Genomic DNA, 13,252 nt, shown 5'->3' on the forward strand with positions numbered 1-13,252 from the left:
TTGTCGATTTCTACTTTTATGGCCCTATAGTCAGAGAAGATATTTTGTAATATTTGGATTCTGCTAAGGCTTGGTTTAGATGTGGTTTATTCTAGAGAATGTTCCATGTGCGTTGGAAAAGAAAGTATACTTGGCTGCTGTTGGGTGGAGTGTTCCGTATATGTCTAAGAGTTCAAGTTGGTTGATTGTGGCGTTTAGATCTTCCATGTCTTTATCGAGCTTCTTTCTGGATGTTCTGTCCTTCACCAATAGTGGTGTGTTGAAGTCTCCTACTATAATTGTGGCGCTATCTATCTCATTTTCAAATCGGTTAGTGTTTATGTATCTTGCAGCCCTGTCATTTGGTGCATAAATATTTAATATGGTTATATCCTCTTGGTATATTTTCTCTTTCATCATTATATAGTGTCCTTCCCTATCCTTCGTGGTGGATTTAACTCTAAAGCCTATTTTGCCAGAAATCAATTTTGCCACTCTGCTCTTTTTTGATTGTTGTTTGCTTGATGTATTTTTTTCCATCCTTTGAGTTTTAGTTTGTGTCTCTAAGTCTAAGATGTGTCTCTTATAGGCAGCACATGGATGGATCGTGTTTTTTAATCCGTTCTGCCACTCTCTGTTTTCGGTGCATTTAGTCCATTTACATTCAGCATAATTATGGATAGGTATGAGTTTAGTGCTGTACTTTTGATGTCTTTTTTTGTGTGTTGTTGACAGTTTCTTTTTCCCACTTAATTTTTTGTGCTTAGTAGTTTATATATTGTCTTTTCCTCATATTCATTGTTGTTGATTTTATTTCTGCTTAGTATTTTTCTCTTGTATTTTATTTTGATGAGTAGGATTGTTAGTCTCTTTTGTGGTTACCTTAATATTTACCCCTATTTTTCTAAGTTTAAACCCAACTTTTTTTCTTTATATCACCTTGTCTTTCCGTATGAAAGATCTACGACTACATTTCTTAGTCCCTCTTTATTGTTTTAATGGTGTCTCCTTTTACATGATGACATCGCTGTTTCCCTGTTTTGAGTGTTTTTTTTCCTCTTTATTTATTTTTGTGATTTCCCTATCTGGATTAACATCTGATTGCTCTGTCCACTGTTCTAGTCATGGATTGATATCTGATATTATTGATTTTCTAACCAAAGAACTCCCTTCAGTATTTCTTGTAGTTTGGTTTGGTTTTTACAAATTCCCTAAACTTTTGTTTATCTGGAAATGTTCTAATTTCACCTTCATATTTGAGAGATAGTTTTGCTGGATATATGATTCTTCACCGAGAATTTTTTTCCTTCAATGCTTTATATAAGTCATCCCACTGCCTTCTTGCCTCCATGGGTTCTGCTGAGTAGTCCGATCTTATTGACTCTCCTTTGTAGGTGACTCTTCATTTATCCCTAGCTGCTCTTAAAATTCTCTCTTCTGTCTTGGTTTTGGCAAGTTTGATTATAACATGTCTTGGTGACTTTCTTTTAAGATCTACCTTGCGTGGAGTTTAGTGAGCATCTTGGATAGCTATCGTCTCATCTTTCACGATATCGAGGAAGTTTATTGCCAACAAATCTTCAACAATTTTCTCTGTATTTTCTGTTATCCCTCCTTGTTTCTGTACTCCAATCACTTGTACGTTATTTTTCCTGATAGAGTCCAACATGGTTCTTAGAGTTTCTTCATTTTTTAAAGTTCTTTTATCTGATTTTTCTTCAAGTATATTGGTTCCAAGTGCTTTATCTTCAGCCTCACCACTTCTGCCTTCCATTTGCTCAATTGTGCTCCTCTGAGTTTCCAATGAGTTGTCTAATTCTGTAATTTTATTCTTAATCTTCTGAATTTCTGATTGCTGTCTGTCTATGGATTCTTGCAGTTTATTAAATTTTTCATTATGTTCTTGAATAACCTTTTTAATTTCTTCAACTGCTTTGTCTCTGTGTTCCTTGGATTGTTCTACATATTGCCTGATCTCCTTCCTGAAGTCTTGAAGAGTTCTTTGTATTAATCTTTTGTACTCTGCATCCCGTAATTCCAGGAGGGCACTTTCATCCGGAATATCCCTTGAGTCTTTATTTTGAGAGCTTGTTGAAATGATCGTGGTCTGCTTCTTTATATGTTTTGGTATTGACTGTTGTCTCCGTGCCATCTATAAATTTTTGTATTAGTTTATTTTATGTGTGCTTACTGTATCCTAGCTTCTTGCCTTGTTTTGATATGTCCAAATAGGTTGTTTGAGTGAGGTAGCTTGATTATTTTTGCCTTTGAAGCTCCAATTTCCTGTCACCAGATGGCCAGAGCTGCTACCAGGTATATGAGCCTAGGAGTCCATTCACTTTTCTTTTATGGATTTGGCTCAGGTGTCCAGGTAGTTGGTCATCAAGTGTGTGGTACAGGCTCAGTTCTAAAGTCTTAAAGGGGCAGGAGTGAGTGGTGTAGGTACCGGTATCTGGTTGCAGCGGGGGTCATGCTCTGAACAAGGCAGGGGGCTGACAGCCTTCCTCTGAGTGTCTGTGAGGAAAGCGCATCCCTGTTCCTTAGAGCGCACAGCTGGGTGAGTTCTGCAGACAGACTTTAGGCACCCAGTGCTTTTGATTGTAAGAACCGGGAGGTACCAGTCATCCTTGGACCCCTGTCGCAGGTGGCTGGGTGACCTGAGTGGAGCCACCACTCCTAAGGTCCCTGATGCGGGTAGGTGAGGACCCTGTTTAATAGGCAAAGTGGTGTCAAACATCAAATGCCATGTTCTCCACTGCACAGCTGAAACAGTTGCAGTCTGCCAACAAGGGCCTGTTCTCCTCAAATAGGCCCACACAGGTCAATGCAGGGGAGAAAGGTATTCAACGTCTATACACTGTTTATGCCTAGACAGGAGCCGCTTCTGTCCTGTGCTCCCAAGCTTAGTGGAGTTGGCTGATTATCTTTTCCCGAATTGTGAATTTATTCATTCTCCAAGGGCAGGAGAATGGCTCAGAGTGTGCAACAGGACCTATCTCTGGCCCAGGGAAATCGACAGCCACTGAAGCTAGCTTGAGGGCTGGGGGCGCGGTAAAATATATGTGAGTACTTAGCTTTTGCCGAGAGCGCCATTCTTCTCTGATTCCAGAGGTAGGCTGTGCACCTCGCTGTTTCTCCCTGAGGAACTGTGGCCAAACACTACCACCAGCCTACCACAGCCTAAGTGTTCCAGGCAATTCAGGTCCAGCAACTCCTCTCGGCTTCCGAACCGTCTCTTCCTCCCCCTGCCGCTCGGTCCATTTTCTAACTTTGCTTGTGGTGTTTAGAGCTTCTAGCTTGTCATAAATATAATCGTTTCTCTTGTTTTTTCAGGTCTTTGTTGTAAGAGGGTTCACCGGAAGCATCTGAGTACTCCACCATCTTGGCCCCCACTACGTCCTGATGAAGTGTTTTGATGAGCATTAATGTTTAATTTTTAGAAGATCCCAGTTGGCTAGCTTATCTTCTGGAGTTTGTGTGTTGTTGATTACTTCAGGATTGTTATATTCTTTCCCCATTCTTTCTTAAGACTTTGTACACATATGTATTAATAAATGCTCTTTTTGAATGAGTGGAAACCCTGGTGGCATAGTGGTTAAGAGTTCAGGTGCTAACCAAAAGACTAGCAGTTCGAATCTACCAGGCACTTCTTGGAAACCCTATGGGGCAGTTCTCTTCTGTCGGTTCGCTATGAGTCGGAATTGACTTGATGGCAACAGGTTTTGGTTTTTTTTGTTTTTTTTTTGGTTTGAATGAGTAATGCAGAGTTTTCGTTTTCTTTTTCTTTTTTTTTTTAAGTAAACCCCAGCTAGAGTCAAGCCACCTGTGTTGTCACTGCAAGGCTAGTGTATAAGCCCCTTTAAACACACGAACTGCATTTAATTTTTCTGTACTTTCCTGGTGCTGAACACAGAGTAAACATGTAGTAAATGTTTCTTAGATGAACATCTGTAATATCCTGATATTTGCTATAGTCTTTTGAAAATATTTTTTGATGGCTTAGTTTACGTTTAGGACTGGCTATGGTATCATAGTGAAAAAGCGGTAAAGTTTGACTTTGCAACTTTCTTAGTGTTAAAGAACCTTTTTATCAATACCTACTCAGTTTACTGGCATCCTACTGAGATGGTAATTATATTTATATCTAACTTTTAACTTTTTAAAGCATGTTTAACATGGTAGTAGACCATGTGGGCTATAAAGGAAATAATTGGACACCCTCAAGGAGCAGTTTCATTTGCAACTTGCCAGTTTTGCTGGTGGCAACAGGTATCCATAAATCACATCAATTCCTCATATTCCATATGTACTACTTCCTACAGATCTGACTTCCACAATTATCTCCCATATCAATAACCTATTTTCCATTTCTGCTACCCTATTTAATTCTCTTTTGCATACCGCCTTACCATTTTCAGACTTTTCTCCACTTATGATTCCTTGTTGCCTATCCAAATAAAACAAAAAATTCTCTAAACTAGAATTCTTGGCTTTTTTCATCACTCCTGCAGCTTCTGTGTTTGAACATAAATGGGTGTTTTGAAAGAAACCAAAAGAATAGTAAAACTATTTAGCTAAAGCCTGACAGCTGGTTGTTAACAGAACCAGAACTAGAACCCAAGCTTAGTGAATGTTAGTGTTTCTCAGAAGCCCTATATATATATTCCATTGTATGTGCATACTGCATTTTGTTTATCCACTCATCATCTGTTCCATAGGCATTTAGGTACTTCCACCTTTTGGCTACCTTTTGGCTATTATGAATAGTGCTGCAGTAAACACTGGTGTGCAAGTATCAGTTTGAGTCCCTGCTTTCCAGTTTTTTGGGAATATACCTAGGAGTGAAAGTTCTGGATTGTATATGGTAATTCTTTGCTTAATTCAGCTGGTTTTTGATAGGACTTTGAACCCGCTTCTATCCAATTCAGTTATAGATGAGGAAGCAAAACCAGAACAGGCCTGGATTTTTAAAATTTGGGTGAATGGGAAAGATAACCAGAACGGGAAGAATTACAGGTCAAAGCCCTGCTAGAAATTTAATTTCCCTCTTAGAAAACGAGGGCAGCATATGTATAGCAGCCAGATCTCTTCTCTGTCAGATTTTAAGCAGAGCCAGAAACCCCCGCTCAAAGATGGCAGCCAACCGCACTGCCTTCAATGTGTGCTTCTCTCCCCAGGCTTGCTAATAATCCAGTCTCCCACATCAGGCTCCAAAATGACTCACTGTGCATCTTCCGAGTCTCCCATTCCAGGGCTTTGAGCGTAATCTTTTTTGTTCCAGTTATTATTCTGGTTCAACCAAATTTAAAAAATGCAGGTCTCTTCTGGTTTTCTTCATTGGCCATGACTGAACCAGTGTAGAGCCCTGGTTTTTCATTACTCTAGAAAGTATGATAGAAAAAATACTGGGTTTAAAGCGTGAAGGCCTAGGTTCACGCCATAGTTTCTCCATTTCCAGTGTCAGACAATCTGCATTCAAATCCTGGCTCTGTCACTTCTACCAGCTGTGTTCTGTGAGCAGGTTAGTTAACCTCTCCATTCCTCAACTTCTGTATTTCCAAAATAGAGATAGTTGTAATAACAAACTTAGAAGATGTGTTATAAATTAGACATGAATACATGTTAAATGCTTAAAGAATGCCTTTCACTTAAATTTAAAAAAAAAGAAAAAAAACCCATTGCTGTCGAGTCGATTCTGACTCGTAGTGACCTTATATAGCCAATTAATTGTAACTACTATTATAATTGCTAAACCCTAGACACCCAGATGCAAAGATTAAACACAGCCACTGTCCTTCCCTTTCAAGGACCTTGCAGCTTACTTCTTTGTAAAAGCAGGAGATGGCAGTCAGGCTTAGCCTTCATCAAATGCATGCCTTGCTTTCAGTTTAAATATAACAGACTATTAGCAGGGTGCTGGTCCTAACTCCAATTGAATGAGACACTGCCCTGCCAAGCCAGCAGCAAAAGCATGGCCATGAAAATTAGATTCTTGTTCTAAAATCTTTCTTAATGGGAAATTCTTTCTTTCATTGATTCTATAAGCCACACACAGAGCTCTTGTGTAATAAGGAATGCAAGGATCTTTAATACAGCACAACCATCCCTCCTAGCCTAACGGGATTTTTTTTTTGTTTTTACATAATCTTAGTATATAATTTTCATAGCTCAGACAACTTATTGTGTTACACAACGATAAAATACATAGTTGGAAATAGTATGAAATTTTTTATTGTGGTTAATATATAAGTAACAAAACATTCGCCATTTCATAATTTTTCACATGTACAATTCAGTGTCACTGTGTTCATCCTGTTGTGTAACCATCACCATTATCCATTTCCAAATTTTTCCATCTTGTAACAGGAACTTAGTGTCCCCCTAAGCACCTGCCTTCCCCTGGTAACCACTAATAAACTGTAAGTGGAGTCATACAATATCCCTCCTTTTGTGACTAACTTATTTCACTCAGCATGATGTTTTCAAGGTTTATCCATATTCTGGCACGTATAGGGTCTTTGTTTCTCTTTATGGCTGAGTAATATTCCATTGTACATATGTACCACATTTTGTTTATCCATTCATCTGTTGATGTACATTTAGGCTGTTTCCATATTTTGGCTGTTGTGAATAATGCTACAGTGAACACGGATGTACACGTATCTGTTTGTGCTTCTGCTTTCAGTTCTTTTAGGTGTATACTTAGAAGTAGACTTCCTGAATCGTGTGGTACTTTCTGAGCTGCTCAGCCTGTTTTCTACAGCAGCTGTAGCATTTACAGTTCTACCAGCAGTGAATGAGGGCTGCTCTGTGTCCACATCTTCACCAACACCTGTAATTTTCCATTTTTTAATTGTAGCCATCTGTAAAACCCATACCTCATTGCTGTTGAGTCAATTCCGACTCATAGCAACCTCAAAGGACAGAGTGGAACTGCCCCATAGGGTTTCCAAGGAGCAGCTGGTGGACTCGAACTGCTGACCTTTTGGTTAGTAGACAAGCTCTAAACCACTATGCCACCAGGGCTCCGTAGCCTTCTTAGTGGGGGTGAAATAGTATCTCATTGTGGTTTTAATTTGCATTTCTCTAATGACTTATTATGTTGATTGTCTTTTCATGTGCTTATTGGCCATTTGTATTTCTTCTTTGGTGAAATGTCTATTCAAGTCCTTTGCCCATTTTTTGCTTGGGTTGCTTGTCTTTTTGTTGTTGTTAGAGTTATTTATATTTTTTAAATGTTAAATCCTTATCAGATATATGGTTCCCAAAAATTTTCTCTCCATCTGTAGGTCCTCTCTTCTCTTTGTTTATAAAGTCCTTTCATGAGCAGAAGTTTTTAATTTTGATGCGGTCCCATATATCTATTTCAGATCTTCTATTTTTTTTTCAAGAGAAACTAGAGATCTGAACTTCTATGGGAAATTTCCTGACTTTTTAAACACCACACAGGTCAAATCAGATTGTATTCATGTCTATGCATATAATATCTAGTAGGATTGGAAAGTGAAATTTCAGTTTTGGTAGTGGCTGAATCCATCTTAATCAGAAAAAAAAAAATTGTTCCAAATTATCATTTTTTAAATTAAGTTCTGCATGTCAAGTATACTTACGGGAGAAACTCTAAGTACCTTTTCATTTAAAATAGTTGTATATTTAAGTTGAAGTAATCCCTTGACACATAATGTATTATTAATTTATCTTTACTATTTTGAAACAGAAGTTGAATAATACACTCTTCAGACAAATGCATTCATTTATTTTCAAGAGCGTGAATATTCACTTTTGAAAGTAATTGTTTAAAAATTATTTGTTTTAGTATTTCTCTCTGTAAAATTAATGTATTTAAACATCGTAGTTTCTTCTGTAAACTATAATAGGCTTATTTATTTAGCAACCACTAGTGCGTATTGTTTGCTAGCCAGTATGAGGATATAAAGATAAAATAGGCAAAACGTTTGACCTCTATAGACAAGAGAAAGGCAACTGACATTTTTTTGCAGTTAACTTTTACCTAGTTAAATTCATTACATTTTTAAAAGTTATTCACACTTACAAATAACCTTTTTTTAAATATGTGTAGTTTACTAGCTGGCATTTGTGTGCGTAAATATTTGTTTTAATTGATGAGCATAAGACATTTTAATGATTAGCAACATCTCTACCAAAAAACATCAAGTAAGGCTAAGTGATTAAGAAATTAAAACATAATTTATACTTCAAGCTGTCATTTGTAAGAATTTGTTAAGAACTTGAATACTTCGTTAAAATTAAGCTTTATATGGGAATATATTCACTCGTGATTTCCCTCTCTCCTCACTTACCGTAGGTAATTGAAAACCTGTTATAAATATTCTTATAAGTCATCATGAATTATTTTTAATAGAAAGTAAAAATCAAAATAGGATGTTAAAAATGTTAATGTTAAAACCAAATGAAACCCATTGCTGTCAAGTCAATTATGACTCATAGTTTAACATAATACACTTGACATTTTTCAGGACAAAGAATTGTTCTCAGGATTTTAAAAAGACTGCTGATCATCTAACTATTGGTTTAGAAAATTCAACCTCCATACACAGGACTGTTTTCAACCCATCAACTGTAATGGCGGTATGAAATATGTTCATGAAATAAGATGAAGATAATATTTTGACTTTGTGATAGCTTAATTTCTTCCTTTGTCAGGGTTTCTATGTTTATAGATTCTCTTAGAAGTTTAAAACTAACAGTGGTAAATTCGTTCTCATTGCTTGAATCTTTTATTCTAAGCTATGCTTGAACATTAACATTCTCTTTTCTTCTCAACTTTGACCGGCTCTGTTAGGAAGTTCTCAATATTTGTTGTTGTTAGTTTTTGTTGAGTCAATTTGGAATTATAGTGACCCCATGTGTGCAGAACAGAACTGCTTTATAGGGTTTTTGAGGCTGTGACCTTTGGGAAACATCCCACCCAGAACCTTGCCCTGTAATTTCTTCCCTTTGAGCCAAGTTAGTAAACCCGGATTTCATAGGAACATGTATGAAGTAAAAAAAACCTTGCCCTGTAATTTCTTCCCTTTGAGCCAAGTTAGTAAACCCAGATTTCATAGGAACATGTATGAAGTTCATGTTTCTAAATTCTGTGTGTGGTTTTCAATTATTTTAACGGAGACCAAAAGGCCTAACTGCATTTGTTGTTGCTGGAAGGTTGAATTTTACTGTTACCACTCCTGATTACTTTAAATAATGTATCATTTTAATTTAGGATTAGAAATACAATAAACGCCAAAATGCTGTTTAATGAAGTGTTAAGTCTTTTTGTTAAGGATGGCATTAGTGGGCTGGAGGAGGGGGAGGGCATTTAACTTGCTACATTTTCCTTCAAGTTTAAATTTTAGCATAGGCAAATTATCTTTTTTCTTAATAAAAAAAAGTTTTTTTTTTACCTGTTTATAATTCTTAAATTTATAAAAGTACATTTATTGCCATGATAAATTGTTTAAGACAGTTTTAAATAGAAAATGGTCATAGGGTATAATCCCTTTTTTAAAAAAGATATCTTTATAAAAAATATCTGGAACATTATCACCAAAGCTCTAAAATGTTAATGGCTTTTATCTTTGGGCAAACGGGATTAAAAGTGTTATTCTTTTGTTTCTTGTTTTCAGATTTCTGTAGTGGGTCTGTGTTCCTTTTATAATCAAAATGGTAACTTGCAGTTTTTGCAGCTACAATGTGTATCTAAGCATCTACTTTTATATTTGTATGTGGTTCCCTCCCCTTCTTAGGAGACTAAAACTGCAGAAGAAATTGATGAAGCATTGAAGATAGCAGGTTATAATTTTGAACAATTAAGTATTGCTGTAAAAGTAAGTATTTTGAATGATTAAATTCTATCATAAAAATATGGGTTCTTTTTTGCATGAAATAATGCATGATCTTTATAATGTGTACTTTTGGGTATGTTATCACTGAGGTTAGAGCATACCATTGAGTTATTAAAATTTAGCATGATAGTTTAATGATAGAGAAACATACAAAAGAATGGAAATGTTTTCTGTGGCCTGCCAGGATTGATCCTGCAGCATTGTTGTGCTAGCAACCTAAAGAAATTAGAACTCTGTTAAGGAGCCATGATTTCTAGTTGCTGTGAGTTTCAGAAACGTTGCAGATTATCTTTGCAATCCTTGCTAGCTGTTTACCTGGAGAGTGTTACTCTCTACCCAACTCGCCCCCCTCCCACACACACAAAAAAAGTTTCATTTGATGACAAAGAAGAAGCTCCTAAGAACCCAACAATAACAAATATACAATCGGGGAGCTGAAAAGGTTATAGCTGATTATACTGTGGCTCCTTTTTTGCAGGGAGAGACAGAAAATTTTTGATTGGCTAAAAGTGACTGTAAAAAGTCAGGTTTCTTGAGGATTGAGAAATGTTTTAAGTCGCAAGGTAGACCAGTCATGAAAGAAGAAAAACATTGAGAGAAGAGGGACGAAAAGAGTGTCACCTGTGATGAGAATCATTAATAAGAAAATATGTAGCATATATAGTAGAGAAAAGCAAGTCAGTGGAAAACAGATGAGAGAAAAAAAATCTCTGATTTGAGAAGGGTTGGTGAGGTGAACAGAGAACACCTGGACTCTCTAATTAAATGTAGTAGCTACTAGCCACATGTGACCTAAAAGTTAAATTAATTAAAATAAACTAAAAAATTCAGTTCCTCAGTCACACTAGCAACATTTCAAGTGCATAACAGCCACACATAAAGGTGGCTATCATATTGGACAGCACAGAGGACATTTCTATCGTATCACAAAATTCTGTTGGACAGTACTGGCTTAGAACTTAATATCCTCTAAGAACATAAATGTTCAATAGCTGTAGGACATCTATTGTTAGTTGTAGAACTTGCACTGGAAAGCCTAATTAGTATATGGTGATATTTTTGCTTTGCCTCTGGTAAGAACAAGGATGATAAAGTATAGAGTGTTATTAGGAAAATCAGTTCTTGTATAATCTTAACGTTTGTTTTAAATATGAAGATGTAATTCATTATGGCTTGGGTCTTGAATATTTAAAATAATTTTAAGAAAACTTTTGCCTGGTATTTATGTTTATAAAAAGTACTAGTATTTAAAGTAGATCCTTGTAACTTATTTATTATCATCTAATCTCTTGTTATTTCGAGAAGTCTAAAAAGTAACTTTTATTCTCAAAATTACATTGAACAGTACAACTTCTACAAAATACAGATACCAAATTAGGTCTTCTTATTACATTTTCCAGATGCTTGAACACATGCAGAATCAAACAAAAGAGGAGACAGACAATCTTATAAAGGTTCTTGAGAAACAATTTGATCAACTTTTTACTTCTCTTGACTCCAGGTAATAATTTGGAAATATAGACTCAATGAAACTGAAGTTTTTAACTTTAACTTATCATATTAGCTCCTTGATTAGACTGTAGTAGTGAGCAACTTTTGAACAGATTTAGAAGGTAATGAGTGATCCCTATAGACTGATTTTATAACTTCAAAATGAAAAACAATTAGTACTTTTTTAAAATTTTGCTTATTTGCCTTCCGATCCCTGTACTGTTAAACTTCTTACTTAAAGCAATGAGCACAGAAAAATATTTTCAAAATCTAAATCCTTATTATGGAATTCAGCATACTTGGGAAGATACTTGTCCTATACTTAGTTCCATCATTCTTTCATGTGCTCATTTACATAGAACAGAAGCCTTTCTAATAGTCATCAACTAACAAATAATACCTTATAGTTCTATACCTATCACTTTCTTAAAAAGTTCTTTCATATATATGATCTTTAATATATTCATTAATCACATGAGGTAGGCAAAGTATGTATCCTGTCCATTTTACATTTCAAGAAACAGGTTGTGACATACCCCAAATAACATGTTTAGTAATGGTATTTGTCCAGTAACTCTTAGATCAGTGTTTTAAAAAATCTCATTAGGGATGCTTAGAACATAGGTTCAATGCACTATGCATGAATTAGTTGAAATACTTTATTCTTCTTTGTTGGTGTTATCTCACATTTATTCTTTAATTATAACTTTTAGGAGAGCGGTCATGTGCATGCGTTTTTAGGACCCATAGTAGAACCTATTGAAATGACCATTTTTCTTCTACAGAAGTTTCTTTGAGAGCTTATAAATACAATTAATAAAAGGCTTTGGAATGCCTCTTAACCTTCAGAGCCTGTGTCACATTCCTGTTATTCTTCATTGTTGGCAAATTTTCTTTTTTTGAGTGTGGGTTTATGTTAGGGATATAATGAAAAGTCATTTACAGCCAAGTTTGATGAATAAAATAAATATGTTAGGCACTACATTTGGTACAAAATTTTAACTTGTCATAATAAGGTAATAACACCATACATATAGAAAAGGTTTTGAGTAATAAGTTACAAGTAATGAAGTCATACCTATATAGCCTTCCTAAGCGATTATTTTGAAGATTTATAGTTAATTGATGTGTAAGTTCTGATGTAGTGATGGCTACTTTAAAATCTGATTTACGTACTATGTATGTGTTAATAGAAATTTTAAAATGTACAAGGAGATCCTTGCAAGAAGTGAGTACAGATGTCTTTGTAAAGGCACGAGTAACTCCAGGATATATAACCAGGATTTCTTACTGTTGGATGGGATGACGTAGGGTCTCTTTTACCTTTGGAATTCTGTGACAGCTATATTTATGACATGATAACTCTATCCTTTTATGAAATTTACTTTTTCTCTAATTATGCATTGTAAAAGCGGCATGGGAGCAGTGTCTGACTTCCTCCCACCCCAGAAGGGGGAAGGAGAACCTGAGTCTACAGAGCAAGGCTGACAACTCCCATGAGGTGGAGGCCGGACAAGCCTCTTCTCTTTTTACCAATTCTGACACCAACCGTTCCTCCCCACAGCACACTCTAGTGGGTTTGATAATTCATTGCAATGGCCACACACAACTCGAAAAGCATACATACAATTATGGGGTTTATTATAAGGGAAATAACAGTTTATAATTCAGGCTCAGAAACACTCAGAATACAGTTCTTTCATCAGGACAGCCTCTTCTCAACTGTGCTCGTGTGCACACCTTTCCCTGACCCTAGACCTCTCCCCAGAGGCACTCAGCTTTCTCTCTCCATGGATAGGGAAGCCCACCGTGCTGTCTCCTGCGGCTGGGTCTCTCCTGCCACCACTTAATCTTCGGGGTTGCAGCTTGCTCTCTCTCTGTCTTGTCTCCTGCTTCCAGGAGTTTCTCAGCCCAGG

At 36.3% G+C, this 13,252-nt stretch overlaps 1 protein-coding gene across 1 annotated transcript in view; it reads left to right on the forward strand.

Annotated features, from left to right (window-relative positions):
* The window catches only part of RNF17 (ring finger protein 17), a 224,019-nt gene that overhangs the window by 19,348 nt on the left and 191,419 nt on the right, over window positions 1-13,252 (forward strand). Inside the window, exons 4-6 of the mRNA XM_064275375.1 lie at window positions 8,478-8,589; window positions 9,747-9,827; window positions 11,246-11,346. Of these exons, the coding sequence (XP_064131445.1) occupies window positions 8,478-8,589; window positions 9,747-9,827; window positions 11,246-11,346 (294 nt within the window). The remainder of the gene's footprint in view (window positions 1-8,477; window positions 8,590-9,746; window positions 9,828-11,245; window positions 11,347-13,252) is intronic.

Source organism: Loxodonta africana, chromosome 23 (genome assembly GCF_030014295.1).
Source record: "Loxodonta africana isolate mLoxAfr1 chromosome 23, mLoxAfr1.hap2, whole genome shotgun sequence".
Lineage (NCBI taxonomy): Eukaryota > Metazoa > Chordata > Mammalia > Proboscidea > Elephantidae > Loxodonta > Loxodonta africana.